Source organism: Labeo rohita, chromosome 17 (assembly GCF_022985175.1).
Source record: "Labeo rohita strain BAU-BD-2019 chromosome 17, IGBB_LRoh.1.0, whole genome shotgun sequence".
Taxonomy (NCBI): Eukaryota; Metazoa; Chordata; class Actinopteri; order Cypriniformes; family Cyprinidae; genus Labeo; species Labeo rohita.
This window is the reverse complement of record NC_066885.1, coordinates 5,405,969-5,419,301: the sequence shown is the minus strand read 5'-3', so window position 1 is coordinate 5,419,301 and position 13,333 is coordinate 5,405,969. Positions and strand designations below refer to the sequence as shown.

The following is a 13,333-nucleotide window of genomic DNA, read 5'->3' as shown; positions in this document are numbered from 1 at the left end:
ACATGCTAATCATGTTAGCAACATGCTAGTAACATGCTAATAATGTTAGAAGCATGCTAACAACATGCTAATCATGTTAGCAACATGCTAGTAACTTGGTAATAATGCTAGCAACATGCTAGTTACATGCTAATCATGGTAACAACATGCTAGTAACTTATTAATCATGCTAGCAACATGCTAGTTACATGCTAATCATACTAGTAACATGTTAACAACATGCTAGAAACATGCTAATCATGCTAGCAGCATACTAGTAACTTGTTAATCATGCTAGCAGCATGCTAACCATGTTAGAAAACATGCTAACAACATGTTAGTATAATGCTAATTGTGCATGTTAGAAACATGCTAGCAACATGCTAATCATGCTAACAACATGCTAGTAATATGTTAATCATGCTAGAAACATGTTAACAACAAGCTAGTAACATGTTAGCCATGTTAGAAACATGCTAGTAACATGCTAATCATGCGTTGAACATGCTATCAACGTGCTTATCAGTCTAGAAACATGCTAGTAACTTGCTAATCATGCTAACAACATTCTAGTAATTTGCCTATTATGCTAACAACATTGTAATCAGCCTATAAAAATACAAGCAACAAGCTAATCATGCTAAAACTTGTTAACAACATGTTAAATCATGTAAGCAATGTGTTAAATCATGCTAGCTGCTTTCATACTTTTACAACTGCTTCAAACTTTCAGGCTAGGCTTTCTCAAGCCAACTTAAAGTTTGTTCTCAAACTTTACTCATCTAGTTACAAGGCTGAAACACATCAGAACATGTCATATATTGTTTTAAACAAGTGTTTCAGTTTTCAAAAAGACATGACAACGACTTTGAGCAGCTCTGAACTTTATTAAAGTTTTAAAAGCCAAGCAGTCACACGTTCACAATACTGTGTCTGGATAATCACCTTTGTTGCATTGACCTTTATTAATTATTGCACATTTTTATTGAAAACCTGCATTTTGTTTTTTTACAATTCATGAGCTTATTTATGCACCAGAAAAGAAAAGCCTGTGAGTGCACTTTCCAGTAAAAAGTATGTAAAACAAAACCACAGGTTCACATTTCCTACATATTGTCTCATTAGCAATAAATATCTGCAATACAAACAACTGTACAGTTTGGATTTATTATTATAATTATCAACCCAACTCTTGTAGGATGTCCAGCACAATGTGAGTGTAAGAAAGGCACTGCTGGTGAGGGTTGTATTTTTTATTCCAAGTAACTTGCCAAAACTAGCTGAAACCTTTTTTTAGGTATCATCTTTAATATCAGCTGTGGTTGTTTTTGTAAAAGCAAGGTTGTTTCTGCTCTAATCTGTTGCATGCTTTGCATTTATGATGTCAGGAAGTCGAAAAGTCCCTCGGATTTGATTCTCAAGATGATGATCTTGCTTCATCACTTCCTGTCGGTGGTTTTAGCTGATCCAGCAGCTCCATGAAAAGGGACACCCGCTGGATGAGCGGGACGGACTTTTCGGCCCTCAGGAGGCGAGAATATACGTTTTTGTAAGTCTTGACCTGCTCCTCTTCTTTACCACTGCATACGAAAACACAAAATCATAATAAAAACATAATAAGTGCCACATAATGAAACACTATAAATGCTATTAGATATTAATGATACTAAATCTGAAGTATGTATATTCTTGTGTCTCTCACCTGAGTTTGCGTTTACTTGCAGTGCTGAGTTTAATCAGTTGCAGCAGGAGGAAGGAGAAACTGGGCTCAAAGACGCCACTTAACTTCACAACCTCTTCTGTGTTGAGCTCAGAGGAGGAAGAACTATCTGAATGGAGCTCTTCAGGTTTGTCCGAGTCTTCTGGCGTCAACATCTGTCAACATACATCACATAACGGTGTAAGACTGACCATTCAACAAAGAGAACAATTATTGTTATATTATTATTGTTGTTGTCGTTGTTATTATTACAATAAATAATTCATATAATAATAATATAGGACACTTCAATATACTAATATAATATACTTTTATATTATTATTAACATACTTTTATAATAATATACTTTTAAAATTATTATTATCATTTTTAATAATAATAATAGTAACAAATGAGAAATAGTTGTTATTATTATATTATTAATGAACAAAATCTTAAACAAAAATAATCAAATAAAACACATTTGTTCATGGGAAAAATGATGACTGATGATGATGATTATTATTATTATAAATATAATAATTTTTATAGACATTAATGCAAGGGATTTATTAAATTTGATGAGAAATGAGAATAATTATTAATATAATAATAATTATTCTCATTTCTCATCAAATGAGAAATCATATTTATTATTAGTAAGTATTATTATTTGTTATTAGAAGTAGTAGAAGTAGTAATACTACATCTTAAATAATAACTTAATAAATATAAATAAACTTAATAAACGTAATAAATATTAACATCTTAACATAATAATCTTAATACAAGACACTTTTATCTAAGGGAAAAATGAGAAAGTATTATTCTTATAATTTTATTATTATTATTATTATTATTATGATTATTATATTGCAATAAATAATAATAATATAATAAATAAATAATAATAAAACAAAATCTTAAATAAAAATAATCAAATAAATAAGATACGTTTGCCAAAGGAAGAAATTATGATTGACAATGATTCGTCTTCTTCTTCTTCTTCTTCTTCTATCTTTTATAGACACATTAATGCATTCATTAATTATTATATTAATAATTATTCTCATTGTAATAATTATTAGTAATAATAATAGTAATGATAATAAATATTAATTTTAATATAATACAATTTTATCCAAGGAACCTATAAAATGAGAAATAATTATTTATTATTATTAATAATAATAAAAAAAATATATATATATAATTCATATAATAATATTACTATAAGACACTTTTGTCCAAGGGAGAAATATTGGAAAAAAAAAAAAAAAAAAAAAAACTAAACGAATATAATAATCTTTACATACATGTTCATTCAACGGACAAATGAGAAAAGAATTTTATAATTACTAATAACAAAAATGATAATAAATATTAATATCTTAATATAATAATCCTAATATAATATATATTTTTAATCAAGGGACTTATAAATGAGAAATAATTATTATTATTTATTATTTTTAATAATAATAATAATAATAATAATAATAATAAAACTACATCTTATATAATACCTTATATAAGATATTTCTATTTTATATTTTATATATTTTATATTTCTATTATTATTGTTAATGATAATATATATTAATTTCAATAATATAATAATATAAGAAACTTATCCAAAGGATATATAAATTAGATCTATATTAAATTATAATATTATTATTATTATTATTATTATTATTATTATTATTGTATGTCTGTGTATATACCTTATCCTGTTGCTCCAGCAACTCTTTATGAATGAGTTTGAAAGCATGCCGTGTTTCACACATGATCTCCAAAGCTCCCGTCAGAGTTTTCAATTTCACAGCACTGCTGTTCTGACCTGGAAAACACAATAAACCATCCGATATGAGTCTCTACTTGTGTCCCATCAGCCTTTCACAGCTGATATTTCCTCCAGGGTGTGTTTCTTACCCGCCATGGTAAACTCGGCGAAGGCCACTCTCTCCAGAAGCGTGCGGAGCAGCTCGCACGGGGCGTCGCTCAGACTTATGAAGAGCCGCACAGCCTTACTGTAATGCTGCTCTGCCAGAGCTTTGTGCTGCTTACGAACGCTCTCATCTCCAACCTGAGAAAAGAATCCATGTTAAGGCTTATTATATGTTGAAGATAAAAGTGTAGACTCTTCCTCTACATGTGTTTGATGCTATACCTGGTTGCGGTAGCAGCTGTGGTACATTGAAGCCAGTCTGTGGTGGATAGTGGCTGCTCTGTACTGATAGAGCGGCTGGCGAGCAGATTCTGTCTGCAGGTCGCAGTACCTCAGGGACTTCATCATGGTCTCTGTGACTTCCCTCTCAATCTGAAATACGGTAAGCTCATGTCAAGTGGAGTTCAATGTTTTAGCAGAGTGTACAGACAGAATTAAGTGTGTGTGGTACCTGCTCCTGTGCTTTACGGGACAACGGCGCGTAGTCCTGGAGGAGTGTGGCTAATGTGAAATACGTTGTAGAGAGTTCCCAGTTTACAGAGTCCCAGACGGCTGAGTGACTCTCCCTGCAGCCCAGTGACTTCAGCGCCCGCTGATAGTAATCTATCGCCTGTCGATGGAGCGAGAGAAAGAGAGAGACACTGCTACTGTGATGCAGCTACAATGACAAGGACCCACTTCCTGGTCTTATTATGGATGATGTTTTACATTTACACGAATTAATTTAGCAGACACTTTTATCCAAAGGACTTACAAATGAGAAATTACTACTACTACTACTACTACTACTACTAAATGTTATTATTATTGTATTAAAAATCTTGATATAAAACTCTTAATATAAGACACTTCTATCCAAGGGATAAACAAATGAGAAATTATTATAATCATTATTAAATATCAACCATCTTAAAATAATAATAATCTAATAAAGATGAATAAGAATAATCATACTAAATACTACTATTTATGCTTATTATTATTATAATAGTAATTTCACATTTGCAGATAATAAAAAGTAGATAAATGTGTCTTATGATAATTACATTTTAATTATTATTATTATTATTTCTAATCATTTTTATTGTAATTTATTAAAATTATATTTAACTGTATTTATCATAATTTCTTATTTGTACATACTTTGGATAAGTGTCTTACATTAAGATTATTATATTCATGTCAATATTAAAAAGAATAAGAATAATATAACTTCTAAATAATAAAAATAAAACTATTATCATCACTACTTGCATGGCTTAATATAATGTAAATGATGTCTCTTACTGAAATATGTAGTAGAAAACAAAACAAAACAAAAAATTACATTATTTATTTTGGACTATGGGATGCCATTATTTCGGTGACGTTAAATAGTTGCACTCGGTGCGCTACTGGTGCTACTGATGCTACCTGTTGCTATTTTTACTGCACAAAGTGGCTCAGATCAGTATTTTATTTTCCAAGTTGTGTTGCGGTAAAAATGCAACCATTTAACAGTGCCCCCTTATAGTCCACAATATGTAAAGAATGATATGGACTTCTTGAATAACTTAAGTCTTTCATGGGTTTTTTACTACATATTCAGTAAGAGAAATCATTTATGTTATATTAAGCTATACAAATCTTAATACCCGTGGTTCCTTTTAAATGTTCAAGACTGTATGTGTGACTAACCTTGTTGTAGTAAAGGGTCTCTTCTGGTGAGAACTCCCCACGGCTGTGATCTGATGTAATGACGCAGTGAGCCTGAGCACAGATACGCATGAGTCGACCGATGTTGCACAGCAGGAGGGCTGTGTTCACAGAGTCTGAAATGGCATTAAAATCCTGCATGCCCTTCTCAAAACATGAGAAACTCTTCTTCCACAGCTCCTGCTCAGCCACGCACACACTCCTGCGCACTGGAGGAAGAAAATGCAATACTTCACAAACAACTCTCAAGTTATTTGTCAGAGGATTTTTGACAAACCACCCCAGTGTCTGTAATAGAAACCCAAGAAGCCCTCACCTCCTTGTTTCTCCGCCTGCATGGCCGCAGCCTGGTTCATATAGAAGACGCCCATCTCGTTGCGGATGTTACCGAGCCGTTTTAGAACCTGACCCAGCTGCTCCTGTCCCAGGTTCTTCAGAACTCCTGAGATCAAAAGGTCATGGGCAGCCTCGTAGCACTTGCTGCTGACGATCAGCTGGTACTCTGGGTCTGAGGCCAGATCAGTGGCCATGCTAAAGGCTGAGAGAGAGGAAAAACAGGGTTAATATTCAAATGTTATACGACACAGTCTCTTCCAGAAGTTTTATTATCCAATCCACCTCATTTGTCCAAAATCCCATTTCAAACTGGGTAGTAACTGCTACTATAACACACAAAGAGTGTGTGATCTAGCGTTCTGACCTTGGCAGGAGCTCTCACGGTGTAGGCAGTGGAGGATCTCCTGGTCATCTTTAGTCTGGTAGTTGTACTCCTCCAGATACGCGGCTCTGTTTGAGGCATTCTGGGCTAACATGAGCTGAACATCTCCACATAGAGACAGACATTGGCAGTGGAACAGAAGCACCTGTGGGTGGAGACCACCACTAATGGAGCAATATGCATCTGCGGAGAGAGAGAGAAAGCATATATCGATCAGGTTTGAATAGATGAGCTCTAAATAATACAAATAAAAATCGTACTGACCCCAAACTTTTGAACAGCATTGTATGAAGTTTTCTGACAATACTGAAAGCTGCTTGTTCTTACCGTGGCACTGCAGAGCGAGTTTTATGTAGCGCAGTGCCCGTCCGTACTTCAGGAGGTTGGTTGCAGCATCTGACAGGACGTAGTACGCTTTCGATGCTTTCAGGAACAGCTGCAGTTTCATGCGGTGCTGCCATGTGCCCGGTAACATCCCGGAGCGTGTCGGCACCTTCAGCTCCTCGTTACACGGACCGACTGTGTGACCCAAGATGAAGACCAACACAGTAAATGATCAAACCGTGGAAGAAGAAACAGTTTCTGAGGAACTAAATGGATGGAATGACTGACCTCTGTCCAGCAGCAGAGCGATCTCTTTCTCTACATCTCTGGCTCCATTCTGACTCCGCTCCTCATATTTTAGAGGGATAGGTGTGCTGGGGTCAGCCGCAGGAAGGTCGCTCTCTTTCTTTATGCTGCTGTCCACTGCTTTTAAACCCTAAACACACAGGCGAGTTTTTTTTTTAGTTTATGTATGTATGGATGTATGGATAGATAGATAGATGCACAGATGGATGGATGAAAGAACGGACAAGATGGATGGATGGACAGAGAAGATAGAATGATGGATGGATGGAGAAAACAACGGATGGACGGACAAGACAGAATAATAGAAGAATGGATGGACGGATAGACTAAACAGAATAATGGATGGATGGATGGATGGACGGACGGACGGACGGACGGACGGATGACAAGACAGAATAATGGATGGATGGACAAGACAGAATGATATATGGACGGATGGACAGACAAGACAGAATAATGAATGGACAGGTGGACAGGGTGGGTGGATGAATGGATGGACAAGACAGAATGATGGATGGATGGATGGATAGGATGGATGGATTGACAAGATAGAATGATGGATTGACAAGACAGAATGATTGCTAGATGGACGGACAGACAGGATGAATGGATAGACACATGGATGGACAAGACAGAACAATGGATGGATGGATACACAAGATATAATAATGGATGGATGGACAGACAAGATAGAATGATGGATGGATGGATGGATGAATGGATGGATGGACAAAACATGATAGAACAATGGATGGACAAGACAGAGTTATGGATGGACTGATGGATAGACAAGATAGAACAATGGATGATGGACAGACGGACAGACAAGATAGAATAATGGATGGATGGATGGACAGACAGACAAGACAGAATAACGGACGGATGGTTGGATGCATTGACAGACATGATAGAACAATGGATGGACAAGATAAAGTGATAGATGGATGGATGGATAGACAAGACAGGACAATGGATGGATGGATGGATTGACAGATAAGATGGAACAATGGATGGACAAGACAGAATGATGAATGGATGGACGGACAACATAGAACAATGGATGGATGAACAGGATAGATGGATGGACAAGATGTACTAATGGATAGATGGATGGACAAAACAGAATGATGGATGGAAGGATGGATGACACAGTGAATGGTCAAATGGACAGATAGATGGATGTCCAGAGAATTAAGAAAAAAGCAAATGCACATGATCAAAAATATGAAAACAAATATTAATCTTATTCTCTTACCTTCAGAACGTAGCTGAGAACCAGTCGGCACTTCTCCTCCTTGTCTTGTGACACCGGAAATGCACAGTTGGGCTGGAAGGCAACATAATGCTAATAATAACATGATACATTGGTAACAAAGCTAATGTAAATTCATAGGGCAAGGTGGGAAAAAATACATTTACAAACATATAAATAGATCATTTTAACTTCTACTATACGTCAGACAGCTTATATTCAATAATATCTGTGTGCAAACAAAACAAAACAAAACAAAAAACAACTCAGATTGATCTCCTACTCTGATCTGATGTGTGCTCTTGTATTTCTCTGGAACCGACAACTCCCCAACAGACTTGATGATGGCCACGGCTTTGGAGTCATCCTGCGGCTCAGAGGAGGTGCTGTAGGAGCAGCTCTCGTCTTCCTCTTCTTCCTCCTCCTCTTCATCACTGTAGCTGTCTTCAGATCCTCCACCCCTCAGTGACTCCCCATTCCCCTCGTCCTCACTCACATCATCCAGCTGAAAGAGTTCTGCCAGCATGTAGTGAGCAGAAGCGATGATCTACACCAACATACAGAAGGAAACGGTCAGAATTCACACATCAACTCAAATGAAAGTAATGCAATCAAGCTACACACCTGTGGATGTCGCTCCTCATCCAGCAGTTTAATACAGTTGAGCAACAGCGTTCTGATGGTCCCATAGTTCTTCCTGTTTTGGCTCTTCTTTAGCATCATGTTGCTGGCCACTCTGTCACAAGAAACACCAAATAGATTAGTCTCTGGGAAGTCTCTGGGAAACTTAGGCAAGAGAATATGAGACAGGTAGTTATGAACATAAAACATACTTGTAGAGAAGCACCGCTACAGGAAGTGTAAAGGGATTCTGGCATTTTTCCTCTGCTGCCTCCTCACACAGAGTAGTGAGGTCATACAGCTTCACAATGTCACTTCCACTAGCTGGTTAGACAAAACAGACAGCCATTAGCAAGGTGTGACTTGAGATGAAACAGTTTGAAAGCAAACTAAAGAACATAGGCCGCCAACCTTTGAAGAGCCAGTATGTGTGTCCTTCTTTGGTACAGTTGGATTTCAGGAATGACAGGATATTCTGTGCAATGTCTTTCACAACTCGTGTTGAGAATGTGGAGTTATCCAAATTCGGGATGTCCTCTGTCTTTATCATTTCATATTTCTGTAAATATGATGAGAGTTAAGAAACTGAATATTGTTGTACATCTTTATGTTCAAAACAGCAAATATATTTAATAATCACCAAATAATTTTACCTGCACAATGCCATTGACGTGAAAGCACATGACCAGCTCTGGTACGTTACACATCAAATTATCCAGCCAGTAATCAATTCCTGTGAGAACATTGATTGGTTTGTTGTTGTCCCTGTTAAGACAAAGTCAAGCATTTAAAAAAAAAATAAAATAAAAAAATAAAAATAACATACTTAAATACAGAATTATAAATAGTAGAGTACATCATAAACTTCTGAAAGTGGTCTCTTATGCTTAACAAGTTTGCATCTATTTGATTAAAAAATACAGTAAAAATGGTTATATTGTAAAATATTTTTACTAAATTTTTACTAAATTGTAAATCGATTGTAATATACTGTAAAATGAAATTTATTCCTGTGATGTAAAGATGGATTTTGATGCTCAAGAGACTATTATTATCAAGGTTGAAAAGCTGCTTAATATTTTGTAAACTCTTTGATGAAAATAAAGCTTAAAAGAACAACATTAAATTGATTATTTTATTATTATTATTTTTGTAATATTATGAATGGCCTTGTCACTTTCTATCAATTTAATGTATTCTTGTTGAATAAAGTATCACTTACTGACCCCAAATTTTTTAACATTAGTGCATATAGAGGGTTTAGCCTTCAAATGTAATTAACTTGCAAATAATTCAAATCCAGATAGATTTAACCTAAAAAAAATGTAGAACTCTAACCTGAGTCGTAGACTGACCGCTGGGTATCGACCACCTCCAAATATGGGCATATTTGATCCCACAAGCATGTGGATGTCTTCAAATGTCCATAGAATATTCCTGACAAAGTCATTCCTCAAACCCTGAGACATGAGAGAGATAAAGAAATACATATATTTATAAAAATACATACACTACCAGTCAAAAGTATTTGAACAAGTCTCTTCTGCTCCCCAAGCCTGCATTCATTTGATCCAAAGTACAGGAAAAACACTTTAAAATTTTAAAAGCTGATTTTTAGCATCATGACTCCAGTCACATGATCCTTTAGAAATCAAATATTCTGTAATTCTAATATTCTGATTTGCTGCTCAATTTATTATTATTATAATGTTGAAAACAGCTGAATAGATTTTTTTCAGGTTTCTTTAATGAATAGAAAGTTCAGAAGAACAGCATTTATCTGAAATAGAAATCTTTTGCAACATTATAAATGTCTTTGGTGAGCAGAAGTGAATAAAAAAAAAAAAAACATTCAAAATCTTACTGTTCAAAAACTTTTGACTGGTAGTGTATGTATATGAAGTATTTGTATTTATATATTTTTATAGCATTTTAAAAAATTCTTTGTAAACTTATTTCACATTTAATTAAAAACAAATGATATATACTCTTAACTTTTATTTATTTTTAATTAAAAGTAAAATAAGAACCATTATTATCTGTCCAAAAAAATGTTGTAAAAAATCATATTCTAATTACCTGACTGTTTTCTCCTTCATTGAACAATGTGGGGCAGATTCTGCTCTTTGGGAACTGAAGACACGTGACCTAAAGCGTATGTGTCCACCTGCTCCTGAAAGACACGAGAGAACAAGATAATTCAGCCTTAGAATCACTGAGAGCACATGACATGAGAAATATGAAGTAGAGGAAAAGTTGGCCGCACCTCTTTGGGTATCGCAGACTCCTCGGAATCAGTAGTGGAACTGTTAAAGGTGGCAGGCCAAGATGGTCCTTCAGCCGCCGCCCCACAACTCTCCTCTGCTGCCTGCTCTGTATCTGACTGCATAGGCACTGCAGTCCCATCACTGTTAATACTGAAACACAGAAGAGTAATGTCATTGACGAAATCAGTGCAGTCATGGGATAGCAATCGTGTAAAGTCAAATCTTACCTGTAATAGAGAAACTTTGAGAGGATGGCCTTCTCATTCCAGTGTTCCTTACTTTTCTTCTTTCTTTGCCACTTTTGGTCAATGAGACGCTGGTAAAACTCCTTCAGCCATGTCCAGTCACCAGTCTACAGGGCAGATGCAATATTAGGTTAATCTTAAGATGGCATAAACACTCCTTTCAATTTTCAGGTTTGGGGAGTAGCCATTGGAAGGTTAAATGGAGATACATTTTGGGCTCCTTAACAAAACAAAGTACAGCTAAGAGAAATAAGGTGACTATTTCCCATTACCTGCGATGACCTCATGAATAGTTCCTGAATGTCCAGTTCATCTAGCAGTAGTGTGCTCCCCACTCTGTGAACAGCCATGCTGACATGAGACTTACTGTAGGGGATCTTTAGCAACTTCTTGATGTTCTGTTTAAATTAGAAGAAGGTCTTTTAGTAAGACTGCATTTATTTGATCAAAAAACATAAAAAATATTATTATCATTTTAAAATCTCATTTATTCCTGTGATCAAAGCTGAATTTTCAGCATCATTACTTCTTCAGTGTCACATGACCATTCAGAAATCATTCTAATATGCTGATTTGCTGCTCAAAAAAAACATTTCATATTATTATCAATGTTAAAAACAGTTGCGCTGTTTTGTGGAAACTCCAACTTGTTAGGATTCAGAACAGCATTTATTTGACATAGAAATGTTTTGTAACATTATAAATGTTTTTACTGTCACTTTTGAACAATTTAATACGTCGCACAAATCAAACAGCAGTGTACATTGTTAATAAATAATTTTATTAAGTCAAAAGAAAGTGATTTGAGAAATCCGTTTTCCTTGGATAATCTTCAGTTATGTTATTTAACATCATTATACATAAATATGTGACAGCATAATGCCATTTTTGACCAATCAGAATCAAGTATTCTACAAACGCCTTATCATCATATAAAGAGAAGTTTGCATAAGTTTGTACAATAAAACAGACTTACCTCTGAATCAGAAACAACATCAACATCATCACCTATACAGTCAATGAAGTCGTACGCCATCCCAAAACTACAATTAACAAAGAAAACACAAGAATGCACAAAAGTATCAGCTTCTCTGCCATCTAAATATGTACATTTACATCACTATAAATGCAAAATAACAGAGATACCTGGAGAAGGGTTTGCTTTTCCTGCTGGATCCGAGCACGGTGGTCCCGGCCGTGCCCAGCTGAGCATTTTCTCGCAGCCAGTTTGCCGGTGGCAGCTTGAGGTCGGTCTTCTCCTGTAGTAATGCATAGGAGGAGGACGGCGGTGCAGCAGAGTATTTCACTACTGCACGACTCTTCACTTCATTGTTGCCCAGACAAATAACCTAAAATCACAAATATTGCACATGGAACTGTTAGGTTGTAAGTTTCTCTCAATAGGACTTAACATCTTTAAACTTCAGATTGTATAACACAGCCACATTTCCATAAATACAAAGCAACATGAAGACATGATTAGTGCAACTGGACAGTGAGAAATGCTGCAGTATGTGACGAGCATCATCTTACTGTAATGACAGTCTCTTACAATGTTACATTATTGTGTTACATTATTGTGTTACAGTACTGCAGTGACTCTAGACACAAGCTATCAGACCTGTTTGTTTTCTTCAGATGCAGGGCTGCTCTGATCCTCCTCATGTCTGGGATCTGAGTCTGTCTTCTTATCCTGAGAGCTCATATCCACCACATTCATCCATCCATCCAGAACCTCCACAACACGACGAATTACAGGAAGGTAACGTTCAAAATACACAATCACTGATTCTTTCGCTTACAAACTGTAACTGATCATAAATCTGCTATATTAACTACTACTGGAACACACAGCAGACCATGTTGCTTTTTACATTACAGTTCTCGCTGTTTTATCTTAAATATCGATATGTGTATGACCTCCCGAAATCTGTCAGATTAATCGATTAACTCTCACACGACTACAAAATAAAAAAAACAAACGCTGTTCTCTGAGGAAAGTGTGTGTTTATCACCAGGCAGCTTCTCACTGATCACTCCAAACTTACTATATCGCTCACCCGGAACTACACGTGACGTCAGCGATGACTCTTTCTAGAAAGGAGTGGAAAAATGTAGAAATGCATTAAAAGTATTTCAAACTAAAATAATTACGTTAGATTTTGGGTTCGTATGTTATTTTAAATGTTATATTTTAGATTATTAAATTAATCCAGGATATTTTTATATACTGAATGTGATTACTGAAACGATTAAACGTGATATATAGTGATAA

General features: G+C 35.5%; 1 protein-coding gene across 1 annotated transcript; it reads right to left on the bottom strand.

The window, feature by feature from the left end:
• Positions 1–856: 856 nt before the first annotated feature.
• On the bottom strand, positions 857–13,118 carry edrf1 (erythroid differentiation regulatory factor 1). Its single transcript, XM_051133980.1, is given in 26 exon segments — positions 857–1,559; positions 1,682–1,854; positions 3,407–3,522; positions 3,615–3,768; positions 3,853–4,002; positions 4,082–4,240; positions 5,308–5,534; positions 5,642–5,863; positions 6,026–6,226; positions 6,371–6,562; positions 6,656–6,803; positions 7,929–8,000; positions 8,209–8,472; positions 8,550–8,661; positions 8,759–8,870; positions 8,958–9,105; positions 9,200–9,311; positions 9,885–10,006; positions 10,626–10,658; positions 10,660–10,719; positions 10,813–10,963; positions 11,041–11,165; positions 11,331–11,456; positions 12,035–12,101; positions 12,205–12,407; positions 12,680–13,118. Coding segments are annotated over 26 exon segments (3,711 nt in total). The 5' UTR covers positions 12,779–13,118; the 3' UTR covers positions 857–1,396.
• Positions 13,119–13,333: the final 215 nt, after the last annotated feature.